Source organism: Acipenser ruthenus, chromosome 12 (assembly GCF_902713425.1).
Source record: "Acipenser ruthenus chromosome 12, fAciRut3.2 maternal haplotype, whole genome shotgun sequence".
Lineage (NCBI taxonomy): Eukaryota > Metazoa > Chordata > Actinopteri > Acipenseriformes > Acipenseridae > Acipenser > Acipenser ruthenus.
In genome coordinates, this window is record NC_081200.1 from 33580802 (window position 1) to 33596063 (window position 15262).

The following is a 15262-nucleotide window of genomic DNA, read 5'->3' on the forward strand; positions in this document are numbered from 1 at the left end:
TCTAAAAATTGTTGGCAAGGCATGAAACCATTTTAACATGTTGCAACTTACTAAATAACATAAACATAAATAAAAAAAATCTTATTAAAATGTGAAGATGTTTACTTAATGTAATACCTGCTTTCATAGCATAGTTAATGTTTTTGTTTTTTAATTTCGCTCCCCCCCACCCCACTCCATGCCTAAGCACTATCGATGCGCTTTGCAAAAACATTGTTTGATTGGTGGCCTTGTGTGTCTTATCTTGACTGTTCAAAGAAGCCACTTACCTTTACAGTTGAATCCTGCCTCTTTGTAACATTTTTTAGAACAACCATCCCCATCAAGCAGATTGCCATCATCACATTCTTCTCCTCGCATTCTACATGGAATAAGGGGAGACGGCTGCAGTTAGCTCAGCTTGAATAACCATGGATTTGCACATTTTGAAAACAACAAAGCAACTACAATATTCGTCCACCGGGTGGCAGCAAGTGCTAAGTAAAAATCCATTAGACAGATAAATATTAAAACACAATTTAGATACCAGTTCTTATATATATATTTTGTATTACTTAATCTGTATCTGGTTTTTTTTTCTGAACAGAGAGAATAGTGTTTTTTTCTTACAGTTGCACTTGTCCATCTCCACAGTATGGGGCGCCATGGACGTAGGGCAAGACTGGAGAGGGCACACTCAGAGCCTGTTCAGCTTTAACCTGAACCCTGTACCTGTACACCTGCCCTGGAGTCACATCCCTGAAACACACATATGCAGGCAGGCTTGTCAGTGTTTCACTTTTTTTATTCGATACTTGAATTCTATAACTTTGAACATTCAGCAGTAGAAAGAAAAGTAAACACAGTGCAGTAAACTTGTTACAAGTGACTTCATATACACTGTACGTATATGTATGCAATGAAGCCCAACTGGGCATCTGTCTATGTCAAATAAACGGACGCCTCAGATCCCAGAGAAGTCCATATATTCAACGTATATGGATGCCCTAAAGAGCCTTATTGCATTTATAATCCAGGTAAAACTGTGGATTTGAAGAAAGAAAAAAAGCATAAATCATGTTTAAGGCAAAAGATTATTAGTGTTTTTTTTATTAAATAACCTTACGGCAAATAAAGTAGTCCCATGTATAACTTTGAACTACACACTAAGTTAAGATGAATAAATAAATTCAATTAAAACATGTAAAAGAAAGTAAATCATTTTTTTGATAGTGTGCACATTGCCATTGAGAAAATACACCAGGGGGGTGGAGCTGAGACGGCACTGATGGCATTTTTTTTCTTCCTGTCAGTGCAGACACACTGAGCAGAACAGATGTGAGGAATAAAAATAAATTCAACGACGTCTCGGATTTCAGTAATTTGTTCAAGATCTGTGTCAGAGAGGGGTGGATAATGTGCACAAGTGTCTTTTTGTGTTTTTCTTTAGCGTTTACAAACCGCTAAAAATACATTATTTGAAGTGACCAAGTCAGGGTGAGTAAGCATAAAGACAGGGTTTTTTTCTTTTTTTTCTGTTTCGCCATCTTCCAGTTCATTTAATTGTTCTTCATCCAAATTGGCATGTCTGCTTACTACTTTGGGATTTTTTGCAGGTAATTGGTCACTCAGTTTCATAGTTACAGCTGTACATCTGTAAGTGTAAGCAAGATGACTTTAAATACTGTGAGACAGTGCAGTGATTTAGAATAGATAAGGCTCCAACTGTCTGTATCCATCCAATATACAGACGCTGGAACCTTGCTCGACCAATCACATTGCTTGTTTCACATTCCATTATGAGCCCTAGATTATATATATATATATATATACTGTATATATACACACACATATGGTCACAGTGCAATACTATCAATTTGTTTTTCAGAAGTTGCCGCATAAAAAGAATATGCCCTTGGATTCCCAGCATTGTGGGGTTACCTTTGTCTCCTGCCAACGATACAGAAAGTCTGCAACATATGTCTCATTACCCTGGACTTTCAGATAACCTTTATTTAAGCGTCTAAACAAATTGCACTCATTAATTATAAAACATGTTTTCCATTCATTATTCAATGAGAATGTCTGGTGGTATTCTAGTATGGCTCAACTTGCAGTCATGGATAGGGTTTTTTGTGTGTGTGTGTGTGTTTTTGTTTTGTTTGGTTTTTAATATCTTGATAGGGGCTGTAGCTGAGAAACTCCTGTCAGCTTACTTGAAGGTTTGATATAAAATCACAAAAAGGTAATGGCCCTTTTAAAATGGCATCATGCTTCTTACTCATAAAAGTTCATAAAAGCACTTCTTGAAGAAAAGTTAGGGCCCCAGTACTCTGGCCATATCTGCCCCCTTACAGTAGGTGGAGTAAGTCCCTCAGGAATGGTAGATGGATGCACCAAGGAATTGTCCATTGTGCTGAACACACTGACGTGTTAAAGAGAACCACTATTTAATTATCAGGAGGAAGCTACCTGAAGAAGCAATAGTAAGTAATATTTTTAGCATTTAGGAAACAATTTATTTGATTGGTTTATGCTTTTATATTGTTATGGTTTTATTAAGTTTATAATACTAAATTGGGGAGTGTAGCGCAGTTTCTTGCTAGTTTTATACTGTTAAAAGTATTTTATTCCTCTTTGGAACAGTGCACTGTGTGTTTAAAAGGCAATATTTTCTGTTTTTGCAGAGTAAACCCTGGGCATGGATCAAATCCAGTACTAAAAGGTATGCACATGCTTACCACAATACTGTTTGATTTCAGGTCCAGGTAATAAATACTTTATATTTTAAATGCAAATTCCAATCTCTGTTACAACAATAATAAATAATATGGTTTAAGGAAAAGCTCAGGTTGCCTTTCAATGTTTTAAGTTAAAGCTGCAACCAATAACTCTTAAGTGGCTTCCAAGTAGTGCCTGCACCTGCTGCCTGGTAGTATGCAGAGTCTAAGTGAAAGACAGGGGCCCTGGGTGTAGTCAATGCGCCTTGCACTTGTTCTGTGCACTCTAGTGTAATTCTGTGGTCTGGCACCCAGTGGAAGTGATAAACACCAGTTCCTGTGGCCAACTTTTTGGTGTGAGACAAAGAAAACTCAAGTTTAGCAACCGCAATATTTCATAAATTGTATTTCAGATGGCAAACCTTTTAGCCTGTACGTACTTACCCCCCTCTGGAGACTTGTTTTGTCCAGAGATTTAATTAAATAATATTCATGCTTTTTTTTACTTTTTAAAAGATGCATTACAACAACCAACAAGCTCTTAGTATTTTTTTTTAAAACTCAAGTTGGCTTAAAAGTATGGCAGTTGTGTTTGTGAGCCACTGATCTTTTGTCACACATGCAATGAAAGATCCATTGACTTACATATCTGTAAATGTGCGCTCTGTTTGTGTCACTGGCCCTTGAGGAAAAGACGGCTCTCTCAGTAATTGGTAATGGAGTGGCCGGCAGCTGGAGCAGAGAGGGTCCCGGGTCCGAGAGCTCAAGAGGACAGCGTCGATCTCCATCTTCTCATCTAAGGTGTAGATCCTCACACCAGTCACCTTCTTTCGGGTGTTGATGCGTAGGGTGAGCGGCATATCACAGAATGTGTGCAGGGGACCCAGCTGAAGGGGTCCCCCATCGTCAGTGAGAACCTCAATGTTCGAGATGGCATTAGAGTCTGTGGACAGGTCACAAACATAAAAAAATATATTATACTGCATAAGCCTGAAATGGTGTGAAAAAGATGGTTTAGTTTAAACTGTTACTTCAGATAGTTTGTACTGTTAAGCATGTAAAACACATCCCGGTCATCCTAGAGTCTTGTTGCCCATTATCTGATGGAATTTCAATATTCTGTAGAAATGTTAGTTTTTGTGTCTTTATTTATAGCTACACTGAAAACAAAGAACATGCAAGATCACCTGTGGAGATATAGGTGGTCCACACTGAGAGGCTCTCTGCAATGACAGGGTGGAGGAAATTGAGCTCTAGAACACAGCCTTGAGGTTGAGGACAGGGCACGGTCATGTTGGCATCATAGAGGTGCAGTTCTGGGCTCCAGGCTTGAAGGCTGGGCTCGCAAGGTTCATCAACATCAGGTGGGCCTGTGTGGCCGAGAATAAAATAACTCAAAGTTTGAGTTTCATTTAGCCTTTTGTCCGTGTAAGTAGGATTTGAAGTTCAAACTCTGATGAACTCATGACAACATTATGAGAGACAAATATTTTAACTGTTTGAACTAAGCATAACAAAAGAGCAAAAACCAAAACCAGCTACCAAATGAACAATCAATTGAATCTCGTTATCGAACAAGTATCTATTAGGAAGAAATCTTTTAAGTGGCATAAACAACTCAAAACTTGAAACAGTGAATTCTTTTTTACAGATTCAACACTTGTCATTGTTTATCCCTTACTTAGGCTTATAGTTTTCAATATATATTGATCTGTGCCTGCTGGACACCTCTCACATGTCACATGCTTGCTGCAAGACCCACTGTATTAATATTGTATGGTGAATAAACTTGTCATTCCCATTGACTGCAATCGGGCAGCTTAAATCAGGTAACTTATTGAGGACAATTTCTCTTTTAAGTTAAGTCCAAGATGGCACAGGCAAACAGCCACCACACTGTTTCTTTATTTTTTTACTGTTGTCTGTTGGGAAGGAGCTAGAAGACTGCAATGTGCCTTTAATTCAGTAATTCATCCTTTTTTAAGATCTCAGTATTTTGCTGATGTGTCTTCACATGTGCAGATCTATGAAGAATAAACAGCATAAAGCCAAAGAAAACTATAAAAATAAATTGGTCAGATAAGCAGGCAAGTTCTGACCTCCAGTCAATTAATTATTCTATCAGATGTGACTGTTTTTGATGGGGGATGCAGCACGATTTGAAAATCAAGCTGTTTCATCCTTCCTGCCCTGAACAAGTTTACCGTAACGCTGCTTGGCTTTTTATGACTTTCCAATCTTGCCCGCTTCACAAGACGCCAACTCAGATTTCAAGGAAAAGAAAACAGCAAACAGCATTCTGGCATTTTAAAAACACATCTCACATTTTGATGGTTTAACACTACAGATGTGCAGAGGATTCAGATTTGGAATTCCCTGCCATGGGTGAAGAAAAAGATAACTCTATCTTGACAGATCTTTCCAGACTTTTATTAAAATATCCTGCTGGACACCTGGTGAACACAGTCAGAATTATAGCAAGATTGTAATCAGTCATAAGGGCCACTGTTATCAATTTGCACAAGTATGCCCAGGTCTAACCCACCCGTAAGCTTTCCAAATCAGTTGTTTCATGTAAAATTGAAGATCCATAAATGTGAATATGTCCTACAATTGATCTGCTAGGATATTAAATCCAAACAGATCTGCCTGGATAAATTATGTTTGTCAACTGAACTTCAAAAAAGATGAAGTATAAAACAAATACAAAAACAAAAAAAGTAAAAGATGAAGTAGTTAATTATTTCTGTTTTTATTCTTGTGCATGTATCCTCTTCATTGTTATAACATTTGCTTTTGTTTTATTTTGCTACTGTACTTCTCTAGATATGCTGTGCCATTTGTTTCATTTTTTGCATATGTCTACTATTTACAGTAAAATCATTACCATATTTGTCTTGCTGGAAGACTCTTAAGTTTGAATGACATAAAGTAAAGAAAAAGGTTTGATGGCCATCAATTACAGGTGCATTCCGCTCCAATATAAAAGCATCCTGATTAAAATAATCAGTTACATCTGTTGCACAAAGAATACAGTTTCAGGAAAATAGGGTACACATTGTTTTTTTAATGACAGCTGATACCTGGCTCCTAACCAGCATTACCAAACTGCAGAACTATGCTGAGCACCCTTGTTTTTTAGTGGATCAAAGCGAGAGTCAGCTTTTTCTTAAGATATGAAGGCAATTATTCCCTTTATGATTCATTTTTCTATTCATCTTTTCCAGTTACCTTGCACGCACATGGCAGACAGGAGGAGAGTGGACCTCTCTTTCACAAACACCCTTCGGCACGATGGCAAGGAGTAGAGGCACTAAATTTACATTTTTATTATAATCATAACTGGAATTTTTTAAAATACAAGGGTCAATTAAAATTGCTTTACACCTTGCAGCACGGAAGGGAGATGTTTGTTATGAAATTAAAATAGTGTTAAGAAAACACTACAGTAAGAGTTACAGAAAAACAATATATACACTGCTGTGCAAAAGTCTTAGACATGTTGTATTTTTCTACTCTGATGCATTATGAGCATCAACAATTTATTCAAAGCCTCCACTAGTGTTTTCAACTGTTATAACAACCTTGACTTGCATAAAGAAGGAAAAACACTGAGTGAAATAGCTTGCATCACTTGATTTTCAAGGTGTGGTATCCGAAGCATAATCAACAAGTACAAACATCATCTGTAATTGACAAACCCAGGACCGGAAGACCCAAAAACCTGTCTAACAAGGATGAGCAATATTTGAAGATAACATCCTTAGACAAGCGTTGAATTGACAACAGAACTGGCAGAAGGCACAGGTGTCGTTGTCCATCAAATCAACAGTACGAAGGTCACTTGAAAACAGGACTTGAAGGATGTGTTGCAGTAAGAATACCTCTGTTAAGAAAGGGGAACAAGACTAAAAGGCTAAAATATGCACAAGGACGCAGAAATTGGACTATGGAACAATGGTCAAAGGTGCTTTGGACTGTTGATGGATGGACAACGACACCTGTGCCTTCGGCCAGTTCTGTTGTCAATTCAACGCTTGTCTTCTTTCTATTCCTTAAGGATATTATCTTCAAGTGTCGATCATCCTTGTTAGACAGCTTTTTGGGTCTTCCAGTCCTGGGTTTGTCAATTACATATGATGTTTCTCTGTACTTGTTGATTATACTTTGGATACCACACCTTGAAAATCAAGTGATGCGAGCTATTTCACTCAATGTTTTTTTTTTCTTTATGCAAGTCAAAGTTGTTATAATAGTAGAAAACACTAGTGGAGGCTTTGAGTAAATTGTTGATGCTAATAATGCATGTGTAGAAAAATGCAATATGTCTAAGACTTTTTCACAGCAGTGTATATATATATTTTTGCAGGAGGCAGTGTGGTCCAGTGGTTAAAGTCCAGGGCTTGTAACCAGAAGGTCACCGGTTCAAATCCTACCTCTGCCACTGACTGACTCACTGTGTGACTCTGAGCAAGTCACTTAACCTCCATTCTGTGGATGAGATGTTAAATCAATGTCCTATTGTAAGTGACTCTGCATATAATGCACAATTCACAGCCTATCTCTGTGAAGCGCTTTGTGATGGTGGTCCACAATGAAAGGTGCTATATAAAAATAAAGATGTCATTATGAGAGGACATCTCTTGTTTGACGTGGTGTTGGATTTAGCTTTATGTGCAGTCAGGGTAACAAATGATCAGTCTCGTATTGATCAGTGTAACGTTCACTGACCCAACACTGGCTTGTTCTCACATTTCTTTCTTTAAAATAAAAGAGACATCACATTTTCACTGGATTGCAGGGCATGTCAACATATATATCATGGGTTCTTTTCTGTGGATATTTCTAATATCTACAAACATGAAATCGCAATTCATTTTGACAATGAAAATAGATTCCGGTACCTACTCCTTTTTTAAACTTGACTTGCACAAAAGCAGAATATTTGGAAATTTGGAAAAGTGGCTTTCCCCCAATAAAGGCTACTTAGGTAGTTCTTCAGTTAATTAACACTGGACCTGTATAGCTTGTAAAATACAGGCACATGTTACATTAAAACTGATTTGTCAATTGGTTTTAATGATTGCACACACACTTACCCACAGCCTCTTCGGGTGTCCAGTATCCTGAGGAGTCACAGACCCGGGGTGAAGTTGCAGTGTGTGCATACTGACGAAATGTCCCATCTTCATCACAGGCACCACATATTGTCCCCTCCTCTCTAGGGGACAAAGTAACACAGCCTAAATATACAGGTTATTATAAACTATTGAGTTGCTCTCAGCTGATCAAAATACTCTGTTCACTGGCGTTTCATAACCTAGCTGTCTTTTTCTGATAAAGAACTACAAATCAATCACTATATAATTTAAATAGAAAAATGAAATATTGTAATTCTCCCCCCAAGAATTGTGCACTGTTCATGATCTCTGATGCAGTTCTCTCACCACAAGTTGTAAGGAGAAGATCCACAAGTTAAATATTGAGTTTTTAAGGTATAACCTTTTAGACATTGATGTAAGGGCTGTATCAATCCCATGGTAACCTTTCTTAATGCATCTATTCTAACAATTAACACAGTATAGCCACTCTTGCAAAAACCTGCAACTTCATAAAGATTTACAGAGCTTTGGCTTATGCCCCCACTCCTGTAATGAAAGTCCCATACCTCTCGTGCAACATCCCACTCACAGGAGGCAGCCAATGAATGGATACTGAATCAGCACTTTGTGCAATCACAAAAGGAGAAACAGGGATAGGGGCAGGCTTTTTGCTGTTGACCCATGTCTGGTACACCAAGTCCAGGTAACAATGCATTCGAGCCACCTGGTTGGGAGTAAAGCTATTGGTACAGTCATCATCTGTGGAAAAAAAAGTATTTAGTATTTTAGAGTGCTTTAGTGTTTTAGAGAGACATGTACTTAACCTAGTAGTCACCCGACTGTATAGCCTACTGTATAACCTCCCACTCAGAAGTCAGCAATACTGGCTGTGGTACCTGTGTAGCTCATGTAGTTGTTAAAGGGTGTTCCCTGGTAGAGTGTTGGGCCACAGGTGTCATTGACAGGGTCTGGGTCACGACAGACTTTGGATTTGGGCGTTGGTGCTGTGTCAGCACAGAGGTCGCCTGTCTCCAGGGAGGGTATGGTCTCCCGACAAGGGTCATCACAGGACTCTCGCTCACTGACCCCTTTGAAGACATGGTAAAGCCCCAGAATGTGTCCCAGCTCATGAATCATGGTATTGGTGTGCCCAACAGTCCCAAAATAAGAAGGATTTAACACCATTCCACCTGAAAGAGAGAAAACAAAGCATGACACATATTAAACTTATCCCATTAGGGGGTCCCCGAATGGCTCACCTGGTAAAACTGAAGACGGTATTGTGTTTTTTTTTTTTATTCTTTAAACACTGTGATGCTGGCTAGCGGTAAGGAACAAAATCAATTTAGCAAAGGTTTAACCCTCAATTTATAGATGACGAAGTTATTAAAATCTCTATGTAATTTTAATAACTTATTACAACAAATAAAACATTTCTGCACCACAGATTTCCTCATAGATTTACACTGCAGAGAGTGCATGCCCACACCGGTTTGGTGACAACATGGTGCATGTGCCGACAGACTCTGCTCCACACCGCTCTGTGGCGACCTCTACAGGCCAGGCGTCGATTGACATCTGCTCTCAAGTTCCTGGGTGTAAAAAGACGCAGATTGGCTCAAGGGGTCGGAGGACACCCACTGAGCCTTGGTTCCCTGAGCTGTGTGGGGAATCGCCGCGGTGAAGGAGAAAAACAATAATAATTGGGCATTCCAAATTGGGAAAAAATTTAAATAAATGGGAGATTCTAAATAAATAAAAATAAATAAATAAACGTTATCCCATTAATGAAGAGGGAGCGTATGGTATTTGGATTTTGTTTAAGTACATAAAAAATGATATTATCCAACAGGCACAAAAGAAGCCATCTGACTTGTAATCTGGTTTACTTCAAAGAAATACTTTTTAAAAAAAAAATTTGTAGTTAGCTTTAGGTGTCACGAAACTGAACAATGCTAAAACTTTATTGAAAAAAAAACCATGTAAACCCTGGAGCTGGATGGCAAATTAGATTGAAATAAAGGAGCTATATTTATTAGCATTAGCGTACTGGTAGGTGCATTGCAATCCTATGCGTTTAATGACATGGCAATACCTTCATTTATATTACAAAAAAGCTGTTTAATAATCCCATACCACTATGTTAAGAAGATGATGTTATGTAACATCTGTACTAAAACCTCTGTGTACACTCCTTCAAAAGCAAAATAAATGATCGGTGTCCCGAAGTCTTAATTTACACCCCACCCTTTCCACACACATTCTTGTATTAGGCTTGTAAAAATGCTTTAGACTTTTTTATAAAGTCCCCCAGAACTCATTATTAACAAGTGGAAGTGGATTTACCTTCCCTGGTATGCTTGTAAAAAACTGGGAAATTATGCATAATCCCAAAAAGAAACAAAAATGTTCACAATTTTTATTTTATTTTCTTTTTTTTCTTATTGGGACTCTATAAAGTGGGCTGTAAAACACAGAGCCAAAAACAGCAGTCTTACATTAAATATCAGCTTTTCTTTCTACCCAAAGCTGGCAGATTCTAAACATCCCATCTGGCCCAAATAAATCTAAAATAGAAGGGTTTGTTTTAAGCATTTACTCCCACTAATCAAGAGTATGTATTTTTTCTGACAAAATGCACAGGATATTCCCACACGATTCTCCATTCAAGGTTGCTTTGCAAAGGAAAAATTTGGTCAAACATTAGCTAGAAAAAGTGCCATGAAATGGAGAAATCTGTCACTTTTATGTGGGTTCAACGAAATCCCTATGGTCACGGGCACATTCTTCTGGGGTTTTTGTGTATAGGCATTTTTGTACATTTCGCTACAATTCTGTTTTAAATCCTCCGTATCTTAACTGTAATACAGCTTGAAATCCTGCTAATAAGCCTCCATCCTGCTTGTAATCTAGTTTTAAATCTTGCAAGCTGAGTCTCCAATAGAAATGTAGGAATGTGCTGTCATGCAGTAGCTGGGGCCGGTTTAAAGTATTGAGAACAAAATAATGATAGATGCAAGTCAGGAAGGCGGGAAAATGTATTTATTATTATTTTTGTAGTAGGTTTTATTTTTTAATGGGAAAAGGGTAAAGTCAACGTGAATTGATTAACCATTTCCACAGTTTTTCCGGTTTTCCGGTGTTTATTGGCTAGCCACCGATTTTTTTATTTTATTTTTTTGTGTTTAATCAGGTTTTATCGGTTAAAACCGAAAATCAGAAGCCCTAAATATAGGCCACTATTTCGCTATTTAGAGTACATGGTACACAGCTGGCAGTTCACAGTCCTGGTCACATCACTGGGAGCAGGTTGATTTGAGATAGCTAAAGGTCAAAAACAGTTAAAGATATTCCACATAGCAAATCAAGGTTACATGGCAGATGCAGATCATTATTTCAGATGCGGTTCTGTCAAGATAACAATTTCCATGGGGCTCCTGAGTGGTTCATCAGGTAAATGCACCCGGAGTGCAGGATGCGCCCTATAGCTTGGAGATCGCTGGTTTGAATCCAAGCTATGCCACTAGTGACCGTGGAAGGGAGTTCCCAGGGGGCAGCGCACAATTGGCACTCATTTCGGAGGACGCCAGTGTTCGTCTTCGTCTCTCTCTCGAGTTGGTTCAGGGGTTGCAGCCGTCAGCCAGGTAGAATAATTATTTGGAGAAAGAGTATATACTGTACAGTACAATATGGAGCCCTAAAAGGGTGTGCTAAAGGGATTGAGGTATTCATGGGAGACCTGGACTGAAGAGCAGACTTTGATTTAATGAGCACTAAAATAACTCACTAGTTAAAATAATAAAATAAAAGCAGGGGACCTGGCAATCATGCATATATGGCAGCAGGGTAATTCCCATTTGTTTGAGCAAAGGGTCCAAATTGTTGGGAAGGCAGCGTGCCTAGAAGTCTATGCTCCAAGTCTTTGCTTTTGTACTCTGAGTTGTAGTTCATACGCATTAGGGCACAGGATGATTGTCAAGGGCACAAGGAAAGCAAGCCTCCCTCCTGGTCACGGCAGCAGAGCAGTGGTAAGATTAACAGCAAAACTTAGTAACAATTGGCCAAACTTTCATAGAAAACAGCATGCTGCCAGCAGAACCCTCATAGAGCTAGGTTCCAACCATTCAGCATGTTTAACTGGTGGCCAAAGCCAGTGACTACAGCTGTTTCTATGTAAACTTAAAGAAACAACTACATCATGGCAATCCAGAAAAAAAAACCCTTGTTTTTACAGCTCCAGCTGCCCAGAGGTTGTTATTTTTTCTTCTTGTTTTTATTGTTTAACTAAAAGAAACTGTAGAAAGATATTTCCTGCAGTATTGTTCTGCACCATTAGATTGCACGGGACACTTAAAGTAACCAAAGAGCACGTAGACAAGGCATCGAAAGTAAATATCTTTATCTGGTGCAGGCTGGGATGATGTCAAGTGACATTATAAAAAATAAATATCAGTATATTAACATTTTTGAGACAATAATTGACCCTGCTGTAAATTAACATTAACAAGTCATGAAAAAACTATTGTACTGTGTTTCAATTAATTATATACATTTCCAAAACACACTACTTTTACTTGCTCCATGCCTTAATCAATTCTCATCATTCAATCACAGTCATCTAGCAGGTTTTGTTCTTCCTTGGTATGGTATACCAGAGGTGCACAAGCCGCCCCCCTTACTTAGCATACATTTTGTTTACACTTGGCAAAAAAACATTTAGCTAACATTTCTAACAAATAATTCTGTTAAAATATACATGTAACTTAAATCTTTTTTTTCTTACATTTGGCGATTCAACATTTACCTAACAGATAAATCTGAAAAACATTATCGTTCAGCAATTAAATCTGAAAAAATAAAACTGGGTTTTCATAAAATAAATATTTATTTTGCCAGCTAAATCTAAAGCTAAATGAGCCCATTGAAGCATCTGATTTGGCATTGTATGCTGCAGAGCTGCCATTACACTCCGAGAGCCAATGTCTCCACTTCCCCGCCTCCTCTGCATACTACAATTGCAAAAAAAAATGTACACCTTTCAAAACTTTTAAGAATGTGTTTGTGATCTTTTATGTATTAACTAAATCTGAACTTTTTTTTAATCTAGGAATAAATACACGATTTACATTACATCAGGGAAAAACACTGTTAAATATTAGTACTGTTTTATTTTTACACTTGAATATTTTAACTTTATGTATTTATGTCATTTATGTATTTATTTAAAATGTTCTATCCTTTACAGAACTGCCTCTTTAGTCATAGTCATGCCCCCTTACTGACCCCTACAGTAATTTTGTTAATCTGTTTCTTTTACTAATATATATTTTTCAGGCATAAACCAGGAACATGAAAAAAGGACATATGTTACCCAGGTGACTGAGAGCCTCTTTAGCCCAGGGCCAAGTGGCAGCCCCTGCCAGCTCCTCTCGGACAGAGTTCTTTGCGAAGAACACATTGAGATTCTCAGACCCACTCAGCTGCAATGCCTCCTTCAGCTCCTTCACACTCATGTAGGCCCTGTGGCAGAAAGAAAAAACAGACACCTATTATCATTGACCATCATTTTAATTATGCCCAAGGTCTTCAAAATTCAGCTGACACAACCCTTTAGTAGAGCTCTTGCGTCCAAGATGAAATTGAATGTGAAAGGTTTCAATGAGGCCACTGACCCTAGAACGAAATGAATGAATGGATGCAAGCTTCTCACTAGGGTTAGACTTCAATCTAAGCCTTCACTTAACCATATATATATATATATATATATATATATATATATATATATATATATATATACAGTACTGTGCAAAAGTTTTAGGCAGGTGTGAAAAAATGCTGTAAAGTAAGAATGCTTTCAAAAATAGACATGTTAATAGATTATATTTATCAATTAACAAAATGCAAAGTGAGTGAACAGAAGAAAAATCTAAATCAAATCCATATTTGGTGTGACCACCCTTTGCCTTCAAAACAGCGTCAATTCTTCTAGGTACACTTGCACAAAGTCAGGGATTTTGTAGGCATATAGTCAGGTGTATGATTAAACAATTATACCAAACAGGTGCTAATGATCATCAATTCAATATGTAGGTTGAAACACAATCATTAACTGAAACAGAAACAGCTGTGAAGGAGGAATAAAACTGTGTGAGGAACAGCCAAACTCAGCTAACAAGGTGAGGTTGCTGAAGACAGTTTACTGTCAAAAGTCATACATCATGGCAAGACTGAGCACAGCAACAAGACACAAGGTAGTTATACTGCATCAGCAAGGTCTCTCCCAGGCAGAAATTTCAAGGCAGACAGGGGTTTCCAGATGTGCTGTCCAAGCTCTTTTGAAGAAGCACAAAGAAACGGGCAACGTTGAGGACCGTAGACGCAGTGGTTGACCAAGGAAACTTACTGCAGCAGATGAAAGACACATCATGCTTACTTCCCTTCGCAATCGGAAGATGTCCAGCAGTGCCATCAGCTCAGAATTGGCAGAAAACACTGGGACCCTGGTACACCCATCTACTGTCCGGAGAAGTCTGGTCAGAAGTGGCCTTCATGGAAGACTTGTGGCCAAAAAGACTCAACTATGCATGAAAACACAGGAACTGGGGTGCAGAAAAATGGCAGCAAGTGCTCTGGACTGATGAGTCAAAATTTGAAATATTTGGCTGTAACAGAAGGCAGTTTGTTCGCCGAAGGGCTGGACAGCGGTACACAAATGAGTGTCTGCAGGCAACAGTGAAGCATGGTGGAGGTTCCTTGCAAGTTTGGGGCTGCATTTCTGCAAATGGAGTTGGGGATTTGGTCAGAATGAATGGTCTCCTCAATGCTGAGAAGTACAGGCAGATACTTATCCATCATGCAATACCATCAGGGAGGCATCTGATTGGCCCCAAATTTATTCTGCAGCATGACAACGACCCCAAACATACAGCGAAAGTCATTCAGAAGTATCTTCAGCGTAAAGAAGAACAAGGAGTCCTGGAAGTGATGGTATGGCCCCCACAGAGCCCTGATCTCAACATCATCGAGTCTGTCTGGGATTACATGAAGAGAGAGAAGCAACTGAGGCTGCCTAAATCCACAGAAGAACTGTGGTTAGTTCTCCAAGATGTTTGGGCCAACCTACCTGCCGAGTTCCTTCAAAAGCTGTGTGCAAGTGTACCTAGAAGAATTGATGCTGTTTTGAAGGCAAAGGGTGGTCACACCAAATATTGATTTGATGTAGATTTTTCTTCTGTTCACTCACTTTGCATTTTGTTAATTGATAAATATAAACTATTAACATGTAACATGTCTATTTTTGAAAGCATTCTTACTTTACAGCATTTTTTCACACCTGCCTAAAACTTTTGCACAGTACTGTATATAAGAGGGCATGGACCGATAGTGGGGATTGAATTTATTGGAAATACTGTAGCTGGCTACCAAAAACAAGGATTGTACAGCACAGGTAGAGGAGCATCT

General features: G+C 38.5%; 1 protein-coding gene across 3 annotated transcripts in view; it reads right to left on the bottom strand.

The window, feature by feature from the left end:
- LOC117417215 (pappalysin-2-like) overlaps positions 1-15262 on the bottom strand; it is a 75684-nt gene that overhangs the window by 37800 nt on the left and 22622 nt on the right. For all 3 annotated transcript variants that reach the window (XM_034924616.2, XM_059034895.1, XM_059034894.1), the window contains exons 3-10: positions 13173-13321; positions 8698-8991; positions 8368-8560; positions 7799-7920; positions 3887-4069; positions 3345-3642; positions 610-738; positions 270-361 (exon numbers count right to left, since the gene is read on the bottom strand). In XM_034924616.2, coding sequence (XP_034780507.2) covers positions 270-361; positions 610-738; positions 3345-3642; positions 3887-4069; positions 7799-7920; positions 8368-8560; positions 8698-8991; positions 13173-13321 — 1460 coding nt within the window. The remainder of the gene's footprint in view (positions 1-269; positions 362-609; positions 739-3344; positions 3643-3886; positions 4070-7798; positions 7921-8367; positions 8561-8697; positions 8992-13172; positions 13322-15262) is intronic.